Raw genomic sequence first — 20,701 nt, 5'->3', positions numbered from 1 at the left:
CAGGGAGGCATCAGGGGCTCTGGAAAATCTGTCCCTAACTGGGGGACAGGGAAAGGTGGGCGAGCCATCAGCCTACAGGCTACCCCATCTGCCTATGCGTTTGGCCAGCATGTTTGAGGGGTGAGGGGCAGGGCTGGGCACTGGCCTCCAAGTAGCAGAGCCTGTCCGGGTCCTGAGGGAAATGAAGCCTCATGAAGCCAGGGATCAGGGAGTCCCAGAGGCCCATGTCAGCCTCAGTGCCTGTGTCTGTTCTCCAGGAAGAGGGGACTCTGGGAGCATCAAGACTGGGACTTACGTTGGCCAGCCTCTCCCTTTAGGTCCTCTGTGTACTTTGGATCCTAGGAGCCCACATAGCCATCCCCCCTCAGCTCCTCCTACCACAGATGCGGGAGCAGTTGGGCGCCAGAGACATCACTCAGGCCAGTATTTCCATTGTTGGGGTGGAGAACCTGTTCACAGCCAGAGTCCAAAGCTTCCAGCCTAGTTCCTTCAATAGAGCACCATCTCCCCCACGTCAGACTTCAGTAAGGACATCCCCAAATGCAGTACAGGACAGGAAGCCAGTGGCCCCAGATGTTCACCGACCATCTGATTTAATCTCTACAACAAGCTTTGGGTGGATTATGTGTCTTCTAACCATATATAAATGAATAAACAGGGTGGGTAGCCAGGGGTAGCGGTTCATTCTGTAATCCTGGCTATCAGGAGGCAGAGGACGGAGGATCTTCATCCAAGCCCAGCCTAGCCAATGTTAGCACGACACCCTATCTGGAAAACACACTGAAACCCAAAGAGCTGCTGGGAATGTGACTCAGATGGTAGGTAGAGCACTTGCCTAGTAATTATGAGACTCAGTTCAATCTCTGATACGGAAGGAAAGGAAAAACAGAAAAGAAACTGAGGTGGGGTTCAGAGAGGTCAGTTAATGAGCCCAAGGCCACACAGCTGCAGCTCCTCATTTGACTACAGATTTTTTTTTTTCTCCTGAGGGGAGGTCTTGCTGTATTGCCCTGGTTGGCCCTAAACTCCTGGGCTCAAGCTGTCCAGCCTCAGCCTCCAGAGTAGCTGGGATGGCAGATCTGTGCTCCCGATTCAGGCTAACCCCAGACCTAGCCAGCTCTTCTTCAGGCAAATGAGAGGCCAGCTTGTCCTCCCCTCCACCTTCCTGGTCCTCCCTGTATCCAGGAACTCATTCTTACCCAGGGGCTCCCAGCCCACCAATGTGTGCTGAGCTCTGCTGGGTTTTGGGACTGGGGGAGGAGAGATGGGACCAGGACTTAGAAGATGGGGGGAATGAATGGAAGGAAGGGAAGGGCCAGACCTGTGTGGGGGCCCCTCCTGTCCTCCTGCATGTGCGACACACACACACACACACACAGAGGACGCTGATTCAGGAGTAGAGGCAGCTGCCTTTATTAGGGGCCAGGGGCCGCGTGGTGTCACTCAAAGGCCACACACTTGATCTTGAAGTCACCATCGGCTGCCATGTAGTTGATGGCCTCCATGTTGAGCCGGTTGGGGAATTTGAATTCATGTCCATCTGGCAGCTTGATGGTCAGGTCAGTCTGGTCGAAGGAGATGCACACCTGAAGGGTGGAGAGAGACGCTGAGCTGGGCCCTCCCGAACTCTGTTGATCCCCACAAAGATCGGTTTATTCAGCTGGCCAGAGGAACTGATGCTCCCAGGAACCACATGAGCCAGGTGCAAAAGAATGGTGGGGTGGGGCCTGGGTCTCTGGCCCTTTAAGGCTTGTTCTGCCCCGCCCTCCCCCCTCCCGCTGAGTTCTTGGCGGGCCGGGGAAGGCGGGCTCCCGTTGCTTGGCACCAGGCCCCGCCCATCCGGGGTGCTGGGCCCCAAGCCCCGCCCACCACCCCACCCCACCCCCGCTGTACTCGAGCTGGAAGAGGCGGGCTCCGGTTGCTTGGCACCAAGCCCCGCCCATCCCCCAAGCCCCGCCCACCTCCACTGTGCTCCCGGGTTGGAAGGGGAAGGCGGGCTCTCGTTGCTCGGCCCCCCAGGCCCCGCCGTCCTTGCTGTTGCACACGATGGTGTTGGCGTCCCCGTGGGCGTTGAAGCGAGGGTTGAAGTGCAGGCAGAGGTTGTTGCTGTCTTTGCCCAGGTTCAGCACAAAGCTAGGGGAGTGACAGGTGCGCTTGGGACCACATAGATGGGCTGTACCCCACTCCCCTCCACGAGCGCCCCAGGCTGCCACGCAGAACACCGGTAATGCAGCTCGCTGGGATCAGGCCAAAAGGAGACCAGAAACCAGGATTCTTAGTTCTGGGCTGTCACCTTGCTGTGTGGCCTCGAGATAACCCTTGCCCCTCCCTGGGCCTCGAGTTCCTTGGCTACATGGCAGGGTCTTGCTGTGCTGACAGCCTAGAGTCTCTAAGACGTTACTTTGTATCCAAGCCCCCATTGGTCAACCAGGATTCCCAGGAGGGGGATAGGGGGAGTATTTTGTCTGCCTCACTATCTATCTGGGAACCCCTGGTGGCCAGTTTGAGTAGGACACACAGTAGTTGTTCAATTATTGTCGAATGAGTGAATAATAGAGCTAATAATGTGTGTGAGCGCGTGCACGCGTGTGCTGGGGCCTGAACTCAGGGCCTTGCTTAGCTTTTTCACTCAAGGCCACTCTACCACTTGAGCCAAAGCTCCATATCCAGATTTTTGCTGGCTAGTTGGACATGAGTCTCCTAGGTTTAGCTTGGAACTGAGATCCTCAAATCTCAGCCTCCTGAGTAGTCAGGATTACAGACATGAGCCACTGGCAGAGCCTAATCATTGTTAATAATAGCAATACCAACCTCAGAAGGTTTGGGAGAGGGAGGGCGGCTCTTAATGAGCTGCTGGCCTGGCATTGCCACCTCCTCTGCCTTGCGGCTTCCCTCTTGCTTTATTGATTAAGGAACGGAGGCTCTGTGCTGTCGGGCAACCTGGCCAAGGTCACACTGCAGCTAGAGAACGTGCCAGCTGGTTGAATGAATGATAAAAGACTGAGGGTGCAGTTCAGGAGGAGGGCTCCTAGGAGAGCCGTGGCTGGCATGCTCTTTCCCGCTCTTACAGGAGCAGGCCCCACCCAGGAGAGGAGGGGGAAGCCAAGGCAGCCCACCGGGGCTGCAGCTGGTTTAGTTTAAGAGGCTCAGTAGGGCAGGGGGATGACAATGGCGGGGGCGTCCAGACCCAGGGAGGAAGTGACTCACCCTCCCAGAAAATGCAGCCTCTGCAGCTGGCATTAACCCCCTCAGGGCTCTGGAGCAGTGGGCTCAGGCTGGCCACGCCCAGCCTAGCGGCCCAGCGGGACCCTTGGCCTCTGAGCCCCGCCCCTGGCCCCCAGGCACACCCTGCCTGGACCTCTCACCTCTTGGCATCTGGGGCCACCTCTCCCCGCACGCGGAGGCACTCTCCAGGTTTGAGATTCAGGTTGCTGGCGACCAGACCCTGCAAGACAAAACCCGCCCAGCTGGGTGAGGAAGGCCTGGCCTCGGCTCTGGGGTGAGTAGGGGTGGGAATGGGGGTCCTTCCCATCCTGGGCCTCTGATTCTTTATGTGGTCCAGGGTTAAGCACTGCTGGAGTTCTGCCATGGGCTTGGGGCCCCAGATGTAGAGAGGCCTGGGGTGCCACGCCCTGTTTGCCTCTTTTAGCAGATGGAGAGGATGGAGAAGATCGGGCTGAGGATGGGTCCTGATAGAGGGGGAGAGGGCTCTGCCACTCCAGGGCAGAGCAAGCGTCCTGGGACTGCAGGGACAGGGTCCCAGGCCCTCCAAGCCTCTTCTACAGAGGCCCAACAGCTGGAGACAGGAAGGAGCCTGGCCAGGCCACTCTGCAGAAGAGAGAGCAGCCAGAGGTCAGGGTTGCAGACAAGGTGGCTGGACAGAGCAGCACCCAGCATACTGCTGGACTCTGCTAGCCGTGGGATCCAACCAGGATGGCTAGGTAGGAGTTAACTGGTGTGATTGGTTCCTTCTGCCAGAAACTTGAACCCTTTCCTAGGGGAGGAAGGGGGGCCGTGGAAGATTGTTACTTCCTCTATCTTCCTTACCAGTCTCCCTCCCCACCTCCAGCTTAGCCTTGGGGTATTCTCTCAGCCTCCACCAAACAAACTGCCCTCTTAACCCAGGCAGCCTCCAGGCAACCTGACCACATCCAGGCAACTTTCAGAGCTCTCTGGAGCAGAGGGTGACACGGCCCTGGCCGGGTGACTGGAGACAGCTGCAGGGGGGAGGGGAGAGGAGGCTCTCCAGAATGTCCAGGGGAGGGGAGGGACAGTGGCTAGGGCCAAAGGGTGTCCCCCAGGGCCACACCCTTCCCACGGTCTCTTCTCAGAGAGCCGCAGAATTTCAGAAAGTCGGACCTTGGCAGAAACAACTCTGCTGTCAGACCTTGAAGGAATCCAGAAAATTCTTCAGCCAGAGAAAGCTCTGCGGACCCGTGACGCCAGTCCCCACTTTACAGATGGGAAGAGAGAAGGCACGTGTCCCCAGCCACACAGCTGGGCCCGGCAGCCCGTTCCTGAACTGTCCCTCCGACCCCTTCTGACCTCACTGTCCGGACCCCTAGACCTTCAAGTGGGGGTCCCCACACTCACACAAGCCATGACTGCGGCCAAGATGCTCACGGGCGGTGCGGCACCAGCTGTCCGAAGACTCCACCGAGGTGGGCCCGCGGCCGCTCCCACCCTTTTAACTGGACCGGACCGGTGAGCCCCGCCCCCTGGGAGCCGAGCCAATCGCAAGTGAGGATAGGGATAGGGGCGGGGTCTGGAGCAGAGGTGACCAACCAGAGCCGTGAGCCCTCCTAGGGTGTTACTCCCCCAGGACCCATGCTCCACCTTCTGTTCCCCCCAACCAAAAAAAAAAGAAAAAAACGGTGCTGTGGCAGAGACTGGGGGAAGCGAATGGAAAATACTTTAAGGATGAGCTAGGCCCAAGAGTTAGGGGAGGAGGGAAGGCCTGGGGCCAGGAGGCAGAGCCCAGGGGGGCCCCAGAGAAGACTTGAGGGGAGTCCCCCAGCTCTTCAGGGAGTCTGCACTGGGGCAGGAGATGCTTCGCCTGGCAGGGCCAGGGCGTGGTCCCGCTGTGGGCCTCTGCAGAGGGCCAGGACCCATTGCCTCAAAGCCCTGCCCCACCCGGGGCTCCCCAGGAAGTGAAGATTCAGCCGCTAGCTCGTGCTGTTCACTAGGGCTAAAGAAAGACTGGGCTGGGTGCCAGGCCGGAGGCTGCTGGCCTTGGCTCTGCCCCGCCGGCTTCTCCCCGACAGAAGGGCCTGTTGGATTCTCATAAAGCCCCAGCCTGACAGCCTGTGACCACTCTGAGAGGGTGCACCCTGCCGTAGCCACCACCCTAGGGCTGGGGTCCCTGCTCTGTGTGCATCCGGAACCTCACTCTTCCACATCTGTCTTTGTGAGGCCAAGCACAACCTTCTTCCTCCCCCACCCCTATCTATCCATCACCTACTATGTGCCTGGCCCTGAGCTGGACTCAAGAAGGGTTCAAAGATGCAGAGCCTGCACTTGGGGTAGAATCTGACCTTGAACCTAATTATGAAATAGCACTGTATCCCCGGGAGTCACCAGCAAGCATGGAGGCAGCCTGCTGGGAGAGAGGGTCTGGAAAGATTGGATTTAAGAAGGGCCTGCCTGGCCAGGCCAGCGTTGGCACAGGCCCAGAGATAAGAAGGCACTGGCCTGGGAAACAGGGAGGAGAAGAGAAGGGGGGAGGCTGGAGAGGCCGCAGTGCCTGGGTGGCGAAGGGCCTCACCAGCCTGGTGGAGAGCTTGGACACTGCTTCATCTGAGGAAGCTGGAGCCATAGAAGGTACGGCGGGTGTCGTGTTCAGGCCAGATGTGGACTGGAGAGAAGATCACTATAGCAGTGGAGTTGAGGGTGGGCTACAGGGGTTCTCAGCTCACAGTCAGAAGCCAGGTGGAGAGAGGGGCCTAGGGGGCACTGGGCAAGGAGCGACATGTTAGGGAAGTTGTCCAGGGAACCTCTTGTTCTGAATGGCTGTCCCCTCCCCCCCCCCCCCCCCCCGTTCTGAAATTTCACTGCCAGCCCTAGAGAGGGAGAAGATGGGGCCTAGGAGTGACTCACATCTGGAGGCCCGGCCTCCCCGCCGCAGCCCAGCTCCCTTCCCACTCCCAGCATCTTCTGCTTCCAGAGCTGGTGAGGGAATGGTGGGGAGAGCAGGAGTGTGCAGGGCGCTTGGCCAGCCCAAGTGGGTCTGGGCTGCCCTCCAGCCCCCGCTCCTCCTCTCTGACCAAGCGGCTGCCTGGGGAACCAACCACTGGGGCTTCAATTTTTCCTGTGGTGGGGCCTCCCCAAACCTCAGTCATCTGAAGGGTTGGATGGGGCCCAGCCCCAGCCGCCTCCTTGCCTCTCCCCAGCCAGTCTTCCTCTGCAGCATCAGAAATGGGAGGGGACTTTGGACAGAGACCTGCATGGAGGGGCTGTGGGGCTGTGGTATGACACTCCTGCACAGACCCGGGCCTAGGCTGGCAGTCAGTTGAGCACCTGGCATAGCGGCCATGTGCACAGAAAGGCCCTCACTGGGAACCAGAGACCTTCAAGTCCTGCTGCCCTCCTCTCCAGGGCATCCTGGCAAGTCGGGCTTCTTGCTTGCCTCAGTTTTCCCTTTTACAAAAAGGAAGTGGAGGGGTGAAACCCTGCAGGGGAGTACAGGGCAGAATAGACTTGGTGTACCGTGTTTTCCCAGGCCGTGTGCCTTTCTGAGAGGAGGGGCTTTGGCACCCCTCTGCCTGGTGTGCCTCTCCCCACTCTGCCCCCCACTTACCCCACTGCTTCAGCCGTGTTGAGGAGACTCTCCAGATTCCAGCAGGAGCTGTGGTTTGGGGGTGATGGCAGGCAGGTCATCAGGGCCTCTCAGAAGTGGCGCCCACTTATCTGTCAGGCCCTGTGCCCGGCAGGGTGCCTTGATTGTTTTTTTCTTACTTATAAGGTACCTGTGGCCTGTAATCCTAGTAAGTTTTTTGTTGTTGTTGTTGCCAGTCCTGGGGCTTTAACTCAGGGCCTGGGCACTGTCCCTGAGCTTCTTTTGCTCAAGGCTAGCACTCTACCACTTGAGCCACAGAGCCACTTCCAGCTTTTTTTATTTTTGTCAGTCATGGGGCTTGAACTCTGGGCCTGGGCACAGTCCCTCAGTTCTTCAGTTCAAGGCTAGCACTCTACCACTTGATCTACAATACCACTTCCAGTTTTCTGATGGTTTATTGGAGATAAGAGTTTCACGGACTTTCCTGCCCAGTTTGGCTTTGAACCGTGATCCTCAGATCTCAGCCTTCTGAGTAGCATGAGCCACCAGTGCCTGAAACTTTTTCTGTTTTGTGTGATACTGAGGAATCAAGCTCAGAGCTTCATGCATGCTAGGCAAGCACTCTACCACTATGCCACCTTCCCAGCCCAGTAAGAATTTTTTTTTTTGGGGGGGGGTCCGGTTGTGGGGCCTGAACTCTGGGCCTGGATGCTGTCTCTCAGCTCTTCAGCTCAAGGCTAGCACTCTACCACTTGAGCCACAGCACCACTTCTGGCTTTTTTTTTCTGCTTATGTGGTGCTGAGGAATTGAACCCAGGGCCTCATGCTTACAAGGCAAGCGCTCTACCACTGAGCCACCTTCCCAGCCTAGTAAGAAATTTTTTTTTAAAAGCTTAGAAATTATTTTGAGACCTGAAGACCAAGTGTCATTGGCTCCAAAATAACCAGCAAAAAAAAAAACAAACAAACAGGGCTTGAGGTGTGGCTGGTGGTAGAATGCCAGCCAAGCAAGTATGCCCTGAGTTCCAACCCTATTACTGGCAAAAAAAAAAAAAAAAAAAGTATTGGCTCTGAAACACTTAAACTGCAAAGCTGAAATTAATGTTTTGTGTGTTCAAAAGTATTGGAATATTAACTTGCTAATTATAAAAATTTCATTGCTTTTGGAACTTGTGAGCAGGGACAGAAGAGAAACTAGGGGAAAGTAAACGAAAGGGGGACATTGTCCAAGAATTGTACTCGGTATTTGACTTAAGGAATTGTAATCTGTCTGTACAACACCTTAATAACAACAACAAAATTATATTTTAAAAATTCATTATATTTGAAAACAGTTTTGTAGGTTGGGTTTTTCTTTGAAAGTGTTTGCAAGTATTCCTAGAGACCAGCGAGCTCTAAGTTAGATCCTGAGAACCAAGTAATACCCAAAGCAAATTTCCTTCAAAAGTAAGTAGAATGGGCTAAGAAGGTGGCTCAGTGGTAGAGTGTTTGTCTTGCATGCATGAGGCCCTGGGTTCGATTCCTCAGCACCACATAAGCCATAAAAGCCAGAAGTGGCGTTGTGGCTCAAGTGGTAGAGCGCTAGCCTTGAGCTGAAGAGCTGAGGGACAGCGCCCAGGCCCAGAGTTCAGGCCCCTCAACCAACAAACAAAAAAGAGTAGATGGCTAGGTTGGTGAGACACACATGTAATCCTGGCCCTTGGGAGGCTGAGGCAGGAAGATCTTGAGTTCAAGGCCAGCCTGAGCTATATAGTGAGACCGTGCTCAGAGAAGAGGGTGGAGATCTGGCTCACATGGTAAAGTGCCAGCCAAACAAGAGCGTGAGGCCCCAAGTTCAAGACCTTAAAAGAGAGACAGAGAGACAGAGACAGAGAAAGACAGACAGGGACAGACAGAAAGAAACAGAGAGAGAGAGAGAGAGAGAGAGAGAGAGCGAGAGCGAGCGAGAGAGCGAGAGCGAGCGAGAGCGAGAGAGAGAGAGAGAGAGAGAGAGAGAGAGAGAGAGAGAGAGAGAGAGAGAGAGAATCTAGAGAGAATCTTATTTCCACAGGTTGCTCTGTGCAGGCTTCATCTAGCCCTGAAGATGATTGTGCTACTACATTCTGAAGGACAGTCTGGGTACAGAACAGCCATGAGCTACTTGAACTCAGTTTGGAGATGGCTTATTCTCAATTGTGCATAGAGAGGTAAAGACAGTTCTGAGTGATGGCATCATAGCCTGAGACAGCCTCAGAACAACCCAGAAACTTGAAATGTGTTGTGTGCAGTAGCTGGAGAATCAAATGGGTATGGATTACAGTATTCACGACAATCACACAGCTTTGATAGAAGAGCTGACAGCGGGACACAGGGCAATCAGGAGTGACTTGCTCAAAACAAACGGTAGTCTGATTCCTTTTACCCACCCATCAGTACTGGGGGTGGGTCAGGGCCTCCATTTTCCTAGCAAGTACTCTGCCTCCTGAGCTATACTTCTCAGTCTGAACTTTGAGGGGGGAAATGCTATGTAATACAAAAACTAAGAGAAGCAGCATTGGCCAGTTCTCAAGCAATGCATGAAATGGGCTGGGAACGTGCTCAGTGGTAGAGTGCTTGCCTAGCATGTAGGAAGCCCAGGTCTGATTCCTCAGTACCACATAAATAGAAAAATCCAGAAGTGGTGCTGTGGCCCAAGTGGTAGAGTGCTAGCCTTGAACAGAAGCAGCTCAGGGACAGTGCCGAGGCCCTGAGTTCAAACCCCAGGGCTTGCGGGGGGGTACAAAGTGACACTAGATGCCTGTGTACCTTCCATCACCTGCCTTTACACTAAAACACCCATTTTTTGGGCACTAGTGGCTCATGCCTGTAATCCTAGCCAATCAGGAGGCTGAGATCTTGAGGACTACGGTTCAAAGCCAACCAAGATAGGAAAGTTTGTGACTTTGGTTCTTTTGTTTTTGTTTTCCCAGTCCTGGGACTTGAACTTAGGGTCTGGGCATTGTCCCTTTGCTCAAGGCTAGTACTCTACCACTTGAGCCCCAGTACCACTTTCAGCCTTTTCTGTTTATGTGGTACTGAGGAATCGAACTCAGGGCTTCAAGCATGCAGGGCAAGCTCTCTATCAAATAAGCCACATTCCCAAAAGGCCAGAAGTGGAGGTGTGCCTTCAGGGATATAGTGCAGGCTTGAATGAAAAAGACAAATGAGAGCCGGGCGCTGGTGGCTCACGCCTGTAATCCTAGCTACTCAGGAGGCTGAGATCTGAGGATCGCGGTTCAAAGCCAGCCCGGGCAGGAGAGACCGTGAGACTCCTATCTCCAATAAACCACCAGAAAACCGGAAGTGGCGCTGTAGCTCAAGTGGTAAAGCGCTCGCCTTGAGCTGAAGAGCTGAGGGACAACGCCCAGGCCCAGAGTTCAAGCCCCACGACCGACAAAAAAAAAAAAAAAAAAAAAAGACAAATGAGAGCACCCAGGCCCTGAGTTCAAGCCCCAGTACCGACACAAAAAAGAACAAGTCCACAACTCACTTCCCATCCATGATCCCTCATTTGCTTGTTGGTTACAGGGCTTGAACATGGGGCCTGGGTGCTATCCCTGAACTCCCTTGCTCAAGGCTAACACTCTGCTACTTTGAGCCACAGCTCCACTTCCAGTTTTCTGATGGTTAATTGGAGATGAGTTTCACAGACTTTGCTGCCTGGGCTGGCTTTGAACTGTGATCCTCAGGTCTCAGCCTCCTCAGTAGCTAAGATTATAGTTGTGAGATACCAGTGTCCAGCTCATGATCTCATAAGCAGTTCATGTAGTAACTGTTGAAAACAAATCTTTTTTCCTTTCTTGTGTGCCAGTACTTGGACTTGAACTCAGGGCCAGGGTGCTTTCACTTGGTTTTTTCACTCAAGGATGCCATCCTAGCATTGAGCCACAGATCCACTTCTGGCTTTTTGGTGGTTAACTGGAGATTAACCATCTTTCCTGTCTGGGCTGGCTTCAAACCACAGTCCTCAAATCTCAGCATCCTGAGTAGCTAGGATTACAGGCGTGTCACTGGTGCCCAGCTTGCTTAATGAATGTATCCTTAGTTTGGGATGTGGATATATCCTTGTTTTCTATGATGTGCTGGAAGTCCACATATCAAGTAACTAGAAACCTCAACTGCTTTTAAAAGGAAGAAAAGCTTTCAGTTGGCAAGACTCTGGAGCTAGAGTTCCTGTGGTAGATTCATCCAGTACTTCAAAGAAATCACCTAAGATCTGTGTCCTGCCTGGCGCCAGTGGCTCATGCCTGTAATCCTAGCTACTGGAGAGGCTGAGATCAGGGGACTAATTCCAGCCTAGGGAATGCTCCAGGTCCCTTCTCAGCCAGCAGGTGGGTCTGGTGACACACACCTGTCACCTAGCTATAGGAAGCATAAAATAGGCTGGTCCAGGCAAAAAACAAGATCCTATGTCAAGAACGACCAGGACAGTGAGGCAGTGATACCTCATGCCTGTAACCCCCTTCAGGAAGCTCAGATCTGAGGGTCTCAGTTCAAAGCCAGCACAGGCAAAAAGTCCATGAGACTCTTACCTCCAACTAGCCACCAAAAAGCTAGAAACAGACCCATGGTTTAAGTAGTAGAATACCAGCCCTGAGCGAAGAGGTGAAGGGAAGAGTATAAGGCAGAGTTCAGGTCCCAGTACTGGAACACACATGCGCGTGCGCGTGCACGGGCACACACACACACACACACACACACACACAAGTTCTCAATGGACAGTGGGCAGGAATGTCCCACATCTCCAGCACAGGTCAGTGACTCACACCGCCACTGTTGGGACCAGCACTGCCGCCTGACCCTTTGGGCATTTGACTCAAGCCACTCCAGTGAGAATCTGCCCTGGGGGGCTGGGGGCCCAGCACGAAGCCCTGAGAAGTGCTAGGCCACTTGCTAGGCCTCTGCAGGTGGCACGGAGTCTGTCACAGGCAGGCACTTCTAGCTTCACGAGGGAGTTAGGGCTGCTAGGATCTCCCATCCCCTGTGGACGGGCTAGACAAGACCTCTGGGACTCTGAAGCAGGAAGGAGCCTGAAATACAAGCCGGCCCTTTGCAATCATTGCCTAGAGTGCACTGCGCACAGCCTCTGCCCTCAGGCTGGCGGGCCTCTCCTCTGGGATGCCTCAGAGATGACACAGTGGCCTACACATGTTTAGCACCCGGAAGCTGACCAGCAGCTCCTTGGGCGTGGCCTCTGCATCTGATCCCACAGGTAGAACCCTAGCCTACATTCTCCTGTCCCAGTTTCCAGTGGGAGCCACAGCCTCCTGGAGTTGGCTCAATGTGTTACTAACCAGCTGTGTATTCTGGGTAAATGTGCGTAGCCATTGTTTGATTTTTTCTTTTTTTTTGTCGGTTGTGGGGCCTGAACTCAGGGTCTGGGCGCTGTCTCTCAGCTCTTCAGCTCAAGGCTAGTGCTCTACCACTTGAGCCACAGCGCCACTTCCGGCTTTTTCTGCTCATGTGGTGCTGAGGAATTGAACCCAGGGCCTCAGGCATGCTAGGTAAGCGCTCTGCCATTGAGCCACCTTCCCAGCCCCGTAGCCATTGTTTCTTATAGTGCTGGGCCAGCTCTCAACCGCTGAGCTAGTCCCAATCCTTAATGTCCCTCCTGACCAGACTGCTGGCTCACTGGTTTTTGCTTTTTTGTGTGTGCTGGTACTGGTGCTTGAACTCAGGGCTTGGGCTGGTTTTGAACTGTGAGCCTGATTTCAGCTTCTTGGAGTAGCTAGGCTTGCAGGCATGAGCCCCTGGCGCCTGGCCTCACTAGTGTTCGATGGACTGAAACAGATTGGCAGATGAGGGCTCAGCAGTGCGTTAAGAGCAGCTCGGTCAGATCTGCGCCCTTGAAGTCCAGAAATGGGATGGCTCGGGCGGCGGGCGGTGAAGGCGGCAGTGGGGACAGCAGTCTCCCCTGGGGCCACGGACTGGAGCAGACAGACACTCCCACGGGCACTTTATTAAGGACTAGTTACAACGGGGAGAGGGAGTGGGAGGGCCCAGCCCCCACCTACTGGCACATAATAAATAAATAAATAGCTGGACATGGGCTTGGGGAAGGTGGCACAACACTGACACGGGGGCTGGGAGGGGGCGGGCAGACCCCCTGCCCAATTGTGGCCATTGTCAACACTGGACAGGGGCCGTAGAAGGATGGAGCTCTCCACAGCAGCCCCGAGGTCCCCAAGCTTTGTAGAGGAGTGTCTTCATACTCAGCCCCATATTTATCTACTGAAATCTGGACTCCTTGGCCTGTCCAGCCAATTGCAGACTGCCAAGGAGCCACCGTCTCCCCGACTTCCACACTGTTCTACTGGGGGTCTAAGAGACCAGTGGGTGGTTACTCGGTGTCCCCAGGTCCTAGGACATGCAAGGATGGCCATAGCTTGGCTTCTGATTGGTGCACTGGGGCTCGAGGACAGGCGGGGGTCACTGCTCCTCTCGGGACTGATGGCAGGGACTCACTGTCTGTCACTCATCCTCCTTTGGTTTCCTAAGACAAGGGGCTGTGGCTACCCAGACCTCTGACTGGCCAGCCGGAGCTGGAGGGCCCCCTGGTGGTGGCAGGACTCCCGGGGGACCTAGAGACAGGGAGGAAATCAAGTGTTCAGGGTCAGGGAACCTTCGGTGGGCACCAGGGCCCATTTTTCGCAGAGGGCAGGGGACAGGGCAGCAACTAAGGCCACCTGGTTGGGTCAGGCCAGGGGAGCCTTGGAACATCAGGGCCCAGCCACTGTCAGGGCAAACCGCCCCTGGGTCCCAACCCCACCAAGGTGAAGAGACAGGCCAGGGCACCCACGGCACAGAACGTGGTTCACAAGGCATGAGCCCCGCGTCTGTCTAGGGGGCTCAGGGGGCGGGAGGGAGGGCGACAGGTCAGTGGGCTCAGTCCCCCAGCCCGTCCATCAAGTCCGCGATGCTCTCCACGTAGTAATGGGGCACCAGGTCGTGCTGGCCAGCCGCTAGGTAGGCCTGGGCCTCCTCCAGGCGTGAGACGCCTGTGAGTGTGAGCACGGTGGTCATGCCGCAGCGGTGGCCGAAGAGGATGTCGGTCTCCAGGCGATCCCCCACCATGAGTGTGCGGGCGGGGTCCATGGGGACGTGCTCCGTGATGCACTCGAACATGTAGGGGCTGGGCTTGCCCACCACCAGGGCCTGGCGGCCTGAGGCTGTCTCCACCGCGGCGGCCAGGCTCCCTGTGCCTGCAGGACAGGAGACACGTAAGTGCTCACAGGCCGGGTTCCAGCCATTACACCACAGTCCTTGGGACACACTAGTTGTAACTCTCTGCCTTAGTTTCCCCATCACTAATGAGCAGATGGACGGCACCTGCCGCCTGTGGGTGCTGTGGGCGTACAGCAGCATGCGCACAAGCCTGCTTCGGTCCGCTGTTTCATCCTGGCAGCTGTGTGCCTTTGGGCAAGCTGCTCAGCCTCTCTCACTTCCACGGACCCACTGCCCAACAGGGATCTGAGCAGACCTGCCCCCACACGTGCTGTGGGCACCACATAGGCAAGTGCTTGGCCAGAAGTGGCGCTCACTGCTCCCAGAAACCATCTGTGCTCCAGGCACAGGAAACTAGCCTGGTCCCCCAAGAACGCACCAGGGCACAGAAGCATACCGCACCCCTACTCAGTGAGCCTCTGGAGGGCAACCCTCCAGAGGGAGAGTGGTAGCCAGAGAGAATTCCAGCTGGAGCCAGGCTCCACGCAGTCCCTCCCAATCCATGGGGCCCAACAACCAACAGGAGGTCTGTTCAGCCCTGACACCCAGGCCAGCACCTCCCGCGGGCACTGTGAGGCCGCCGTGCCTGCCTCAGCCAGAACATTCTGTGTCCCTGGCCAGATGACAATGGGCTGCTGGGTAGGCCCCCGACCGGTGGGGAGGCCGCAGCTCAGGCTAGTCAACTGGCCCAGGTCATACAGCCTCCTGAGGGGCAGCAGGACTTGCATTTTTAGGAATTTTGAGCTGGCTATGGAAGGAAGATACTATTAAAAGTCTTATGGGGGGCTGGGAAGGTGGCTCAGTGGTAGAGCGCTTGCCTTACATGCATGAGGCCCTGGGTTCGATTCCTCAGCACCCCATAAGCAAAAAGAAAAAAAGCTGGAAGTGGCGCTGTGGCTCAAGTGGTAGAGCGCTAGCCTTGAGCTGAAGAGCTGAGGGACAGCGCCCAGGCCCAGAGTTCAGGCCACACACAGACCCCCCCCCAAAAAAAAAAGTCTTATGGGAGTAGTGACACATGCCTGTAATTCCAGCAACTCAGAGGGCAGAGACAGGGGGGTTAGGAGTTCAAGGCTAGCCTGGGGTGGCAAAGTTAGTGGGACCCTGTCTGAGTTGGATATGGTGGCTTGTACCTACAGTCCCAGCTACTCAAGAGGTGGTGATTGGGAGGCCTGCACTTTGAAGCCAGCCAAGGCAAAAGTTCACCAGACCCCATCTCAACCAATCAAAGCTGGGCATAGGGCTGGGAATGTGGCTTAGTGGTAGAGTGCTTGCCTATCAGGATGAAGCCCTGGGTTCAATTTCTTAGTATCCCATAAACAAAAAAGGCCAGAAGTGGCACTGTGGGCCAAGTGGTAGAGTGCTAGCCACGAGCAAACTCTCAGGGACAGTGCCCAGGCCCTGAATTCAAGCCCCAGGACTAGGGAAAAAAAAAAAAAAAAAAAGCTGGGCTTAGTAGTGTGTGCCTCTCAGCTATGGAGGAAGCATAAATAGGCAGATCACAGTTCAGGCTGGCCCAGACAGAAAGCAAAGCCGTAAGCAAAAATAACAAAAGCAAAAAGGAGTTGAAGACATGGCAAAGGGATGAGTGCTGTCCTAACAACTGTGAGGCCAGGCCCTGAGTTCAAATCCCAGCACTGTCAAAAAAACAACAAGCAAAAGGGCCAGGGGTGCAGTGTGACTTGACGCCTGCCCAACACGCCCAGGCCCGGGGCTCAACACACAGCCGTCAACCCCAAACTCAAGGAAACCAAGTGCTGACAGCAGAGAGTCCCCCCTCCTCACAGTCGCCCACATTTCACTGTTATCTGTACAGTGCGCTACTGATAGGGAAGTCTTGCGTGAAGGTGTCTACTGCACATTGCTCCCCAGCTCTAAGATGGGGATCTCACACTGGCAGCTCCAAACCAGCCATTATGCCAGGAACCAGCCAGTGGCGTAAGGAAAGGCTCGCCTGGCCTGACCACAGATGGTTAGGCGTCCTGTCCTCCTTGCAGCTGCCCCATTCTACTTAGTTAAGCAAAGGGGAGAGGAGCTATGCAACACTTTGGCCTGAGGTCCCCAGACAAGTCATTCCCCAGTTTCACAGGAACAGGGCAGAACCTGAGCTGCTAAGCTAGCCTGGGGCAACACTCCTGGAAGGTTCCTCCTAATATCTGCCCTAGAACATGCCCACTTTTGTTTGTCTATGTGTTAAGGATGGAGTTCAGGGCCTAGTGCATGCTAATAAGTACACGGTCTACTGCTAACCCATTCCCCCAGCCCACTGGTTTTCTTTTCTTTTTTCTTTTTGCTGGTCCTGGGGCTTGAACTCTGAGTCTGGGTGCTGTGCCTGAGCTTTTATGCTCAAGGCTTCAAACAAGCTCTACCACTTCCGGCTTTTTGTGGTTAGCTGGAGAAAGAGTTTCAGGGACTTTTCTGTCTGAGCTGGCCTTGAACTGTGATCCTCAAACTCGGTCTTCTGAGTAGTTAGGATTACAGGTGTGAGCCACCAGCGTCCACCACTAGTTTTCTTTTTTTTTTTTTGGGGGGGGGGGGTCAGGTCGTGGGGCCTGAACTCTGGGCCTGGGCTCTGTCCCTCAGCTCTTCAGCTCAAGGCTAGCGCTCTACCACTTGAGCCATAGTGCCGCTTCCGGCTTTTTTTCTTTTTGCTTATGTGGTGCTGAGGAATCGAACCCAGGGCCTCAGGCATGCAAGGTAAGAGCTCTACCACTGCCGGTTGCTGGTCACGCCTGTAATCCTAGCTACTCAGGGGGCTGAGATCTGAGGATCACAGCTCAAAGCCAGCCTGGGCAGGAAAGTCCGCATGTGGCTTCTATCTCCAATAAACCACCAGAAAACCGGAAGTGGCGCTGTGGCTCAAGTGGTAGAGTGCTTGCCTTGAGCTGAAGAGCTGAGGGCCAGCGTCCAAGCCCAGAGTTCAAGCCCAACTAACCAAAAAAAAAAAAAAAAAGAACTGAATAGGGCTGTAATCCTAGCCACTCAGGAGGCTGAGATGTGAGGATCAAAGTTCAAATACAGCTCAGGCAGAAAAGTCTGGGAGACTCATCTCCAATTAACCACCAAAAAGCTGGAAGTGAACCTGTGGCTCAAGTGGTAGAATGCTAACAGAAAAAGCTCAGGGATAGCTCTCAGGCCCTGCGTTCAATCCCAGGACCAGCACAAAAATAAAAACAAATAAACAAAAAACTGGGTAGAAAGGGAAGAAGAGCCACTTGTCTCGGTGCTCAAAGTTCCTCCAGGATGAGAAGGATCACACTGAGTCACCCTGAAGTATTTTTCCTTAACTCAATAACAGTTCCAGCTATGAGTCCCTTCCATTCCCACCAAGACAGTGATGCCTGCGTCCCACCTGCATCACTGGCCTAGGCCTTACCCAGGCCCTACTGTAAGTCAGACACTGAAGGGTTAGGGTTAGGGTTAGGGTACAGCGATGAGCCCTACCCTGGGGAGGGGTGGACAGCAGGGGAGCAGTGCTAGGACCATGACCTGCTCTCTGCCTTCTGGGACCTCATTAACTCACATTCAGCCAACCAAGGCTGTTGCATGCTTTGTGCTGACATGTTTCTGAGACAGTGGGCATTTCTGTTTGTAGCACAAGGTAGTAACAAGGTAAACACACCAGGAGGCCCATGGGGAGAGGGGTGTGTGGCAACATCATTTAAGATTTCTGTGTATGGGCTGGGAAGGTGGCTCAGTGGTAAGAGCGCTTGCCTTGCATGCCTGAGGCCCTGGGTTCGATTCCCCAGCACCACATAAGCAAAAAGGAAAAAAGCCGGAAGTGGCGCTATGGCTCAAGTGGTAGAGTGCTAGCCTTGAGCTGAAGAGCTGAGGGACAGCACCCAGGCCTAGAGTTCAGGCCCCACAACTGGACCCCTCCCCCCAAAAAAAAAGATTTCTGTGTACAATAGAGCCTTTGTTAATATTGTGTGCATGTGCTAGTGCTGGGGCATATACTCAGGGCCTTTTGTCCCTGCTCAGCTTTTTTGTTCAAGGTTGTACTCTACCACTTAAGCCACATATCTACTTCCGACTTTTTGCTGGTTAATTAGAAATAACAATCTCCTGTATTTGTCTGCCCAGGTTGGCTTTAAACCAAGATCCTCGGATCTCAGCCTCCAGAGTAACTGGGATTATAGGCATGAACCACCCACCATACCTGGCATGTGTTAGTATTTCTGTACCACCTTTTCAAAGCTCTATCAGTTGTACCCAAGGACCACAGAAGTGGATTTAAGCCTCTGTTTCCCCAGAGAAGCAGAAGTGATCACAAAGGGGGAGGAGGGATGTGGGTAAGGTCTAGCCTTACTCCAGTGAGGGCAGCAGGACAAGACAAAGACCCTCTCCTTAGATCTAAGGGAAACAGGTTCACATTGTCAAGTTGCAAGTAAGTCCCAGGACAGATCAGAACTACAGTCCTTCCCTCATCCCATCCTAACACTGATCTATCAGCTCACTGTCATGGTGGAGTGCCACCGCCTCCAGGAAGCCTTCCCAGATCCAAGTCCCACCATAATACACATCTACTTCACCCCACTCACCAACCATCCTGGCTCCCAGGACTTGGGATCAACAATGGTCTGCAAAGGGCCAGCATAGGAGTGACAAGACAGTGGGCATCAGGCTCCGCTGCCTCCAGTTCTAACTCACAGAGGGGCCGCTGAACACCCCAGGTAACAGCAGCGAACAGTGTCTGGGAGGAGGAGACGCCAGTCCAGTTCCCCTGCTCTATCACTAGCTGGCTGAGCTCACTTTCCCTCTCTTAGCCTGCCTGCCTTTCTTTCATTCTTTTTTTTTTTGCCGGTAGTGGACCTGAACTCTGGGCCTAGGCGCTGTCTCTCAGCTCTTCAGCTCAAGGCAAGCACTCTACCACTTGAGCCACAGCAACACTTCTGGCTTTTTCTGTTTATGTGGTGCTGAGGAATCGAACCCAGGGCCTCATGCGTGCAAGGCAAGCGCTCTACCACTGACTGAGCCACCTTCCCAGCCCTCTTTCGTTCTTTTTTTAAACTGGTTCTTGGGCTTGAACTCAAGGCCTGGGTGCTGTCCCTTGGTTTTTTTACTTGAGCCATAGCTCCACTTCTGGCTTTTTGTTGGTTAGACATAAAGAGGCTCTCAGACTTTCCTGCCCCAGGCTGGCTTTGCACGGCGATCCTCAGAACTCAGCCTTCTGAGTAACCAAGTGCACAGGCTCAGTCTCAGTTTAACTGAGAAATGGGATACTTCCATTTTCTTTCCTGCCCCAGGCTGGCTTTGCACGGCGATCCTCAGAACTCAGCCTTCTGAATAACCAAGTGCACAGGCTCAGTCTCAGTTTAACTGAGAAATGGGATACTTCCATCTCTGGAGTGATTTGGGCAAACAGACATGGAGGTGATACCCAGAACTGGCTACAACTCACAGCCGTGTGAGCCCCTCCCACCTATCACAGACCTGGCTGGACGCTGGCTTGGTGGGTACCCTGCACCCAGACCGATGCTTGGAGGTTATGTAACCCAGTACATGGATCACACAGCCGGCTGGACCTCGGGGCCAAACTCCACCTGCCTCCATCCGGCTGCCTCCGATGCTGTCCCAACCCTCCCCGACCTCCCTCCCCAGGACCACCCTCCCAGGCTCTGCTCCCTCCCACCTATCCCCTGGGGGCAAAATGACAGGAGGCCAGTCCCTAATGTCCACAGACAGGGATCCCTCTCTCAAGTCACCACAGGCCCCAAGTTTGCTCATCGGTCAAAAGGGGGACCCCACCCACCGCCGCCTCCACGCACAGGTGGCCTCTGCGGGCCCTGCGGGGGCACGGAGGCTCCCTAGCATCCCCGATCCCCGGCCGCAGGCCTGGAGGCGCCGGGGCAGGACGCCCCTCCGCCGCGGGCTCCCCGCTCACCCGGGGTCCGGCTGCCGTCGCTGAGCGGGTGCCAAGGGTCGCGGTCGGTGGCCACGAGCAGGCAGTCGGGGTCGCGCAGGTGCGCACACGCCTCGCTCAGCTTGGAGAAGGAGAAGTGCTCGTCGTAGCCCACGAGCACGGCGCGCACGCGCGGAGGGGCGTCCGGGGGGTCGCCGGGGTCGCCCGCCAGGCGCAGCCCCGCGGCGCGCAGCTCGGCGCGCAGCCCCTCGCCGCCCAGCACGAACACGGCGCCCGGCGCGCCCGGCGGCCCCGGCAGGCGCTGGCGCAGCAGGCGCGCGGCGCACACGGCCGAGCTGAAGAGCTGCTCGGCGCGCGGCGCCCCGAAGCCCAGGCGCGCGAAGCGGAGGGCCAAGTCGGGCCGCGCGCGCCGGCTGTTGTTGCTCACGAACAGCGTCGCCTTGCCGGCCCGGGCCAGCCGCTCCAGCAGCTGCGGGGCACCGGGCACGGCGCGCTCGCCGTTCCACAACACCCCGTCGCAGTCGAACAGGACGCCCTGCGTCCGGCCCAGCACGTCGCGCAGGCCCGCGCCGTGAAGCTGCTCGCAGCGCGCCATGCAGCCGGCTGGCCGCTCGCACGACCGCGCCGTTCTTCCTCCGCGGGCACGGCGTGCTCGGGCCAATTCGCGTGGAGCCAATCGGTGCACGAGAAGGGCTGGAGGGCGGGGCCACAGCTTGCCTCGCGGCCAATGGGAGAGAGAGTTTCGGAGAGGCCTGGGGCCGCTAGCGAACGGATCTGGGAAAAAAGGGCGGGATCTCCGCAGCCACTGAAGACCAACAAAGAAC

At 55.5% G+C, this 20,701-nt stretch overlaps 2 protein-coding genes across 2 annotated transcripts; both read right to left on the bottom strand.

Moving 5' to 3' along the window:
• Positions 1-1,389: 1,389 nt before the first annotated feature.
• Positions 1,390-4,700, bottom strand: Lgals1 (galectin 1). The gene is made up of 4 exons (XM_069999475.1): positions 4,594-4,700; positions 3,366-3,445; positions 1,962-2,133; positions 1,390-1,586 (listed from the first exon to the last, which is right to left on the bottom strand). The coding sequence occupies exons 1-4, from the start codon at positions 4,600-4,602 to the stop codon at positions 1,440-1,442; spliced, it is 408 nt and encodes a 135-aa protein (XP_069855576.1). The 5' UTR covers positions 4,603-4,700; the 3' UTR covers positions 1,390-1,439.
• An 8,032-nt stretch (positions 4,701-12,732) lies between these two features.
• Pdxp (pyridoxal phosphatase) lies at positions 12,733-20,503 on the bottom strand. The gene is made up of 2 exons (XM_069999877.1): positions 19,899-20,503; positions 12,733-13,995 (listed from the first exon to the last, which is right to left on the bottom strand). The coding sequence occupies exons 1-2, from the start codon at positions 20,470-20,472 to the stop codon at positions 13,679-13,681; spliced, it is 891 nt and encodes a 296-aa protein (XP_069855978.1). The 5' UTR covers positions 20,473-20,503; the 3' UTR covers positions 12,733-13,678.
• Positions 20,504-20,701: the final 198 nt, after the last annotated feature.

The sequence above is a fragment of the Dipodomys merriami genome, unplaced genomic scaffold (assembly GCF_024711535.1).
Source record: "Dipodomys merriami isolate MVZ:Mamm:240054 unplaced genomic scaffold, mDipMer1.0.p SCAF_55, whole genome shotgun sequence".
Taxonomy (NCBI): Eukaryota; Metazoa; Chordata; class Mammalia; order Rodentia; family Heteromyidae; genus Dipodomys; species Dipodomys merriami.
This window is presented reverse-complemented; position numbering and strand designations above follow the sequence as displayed.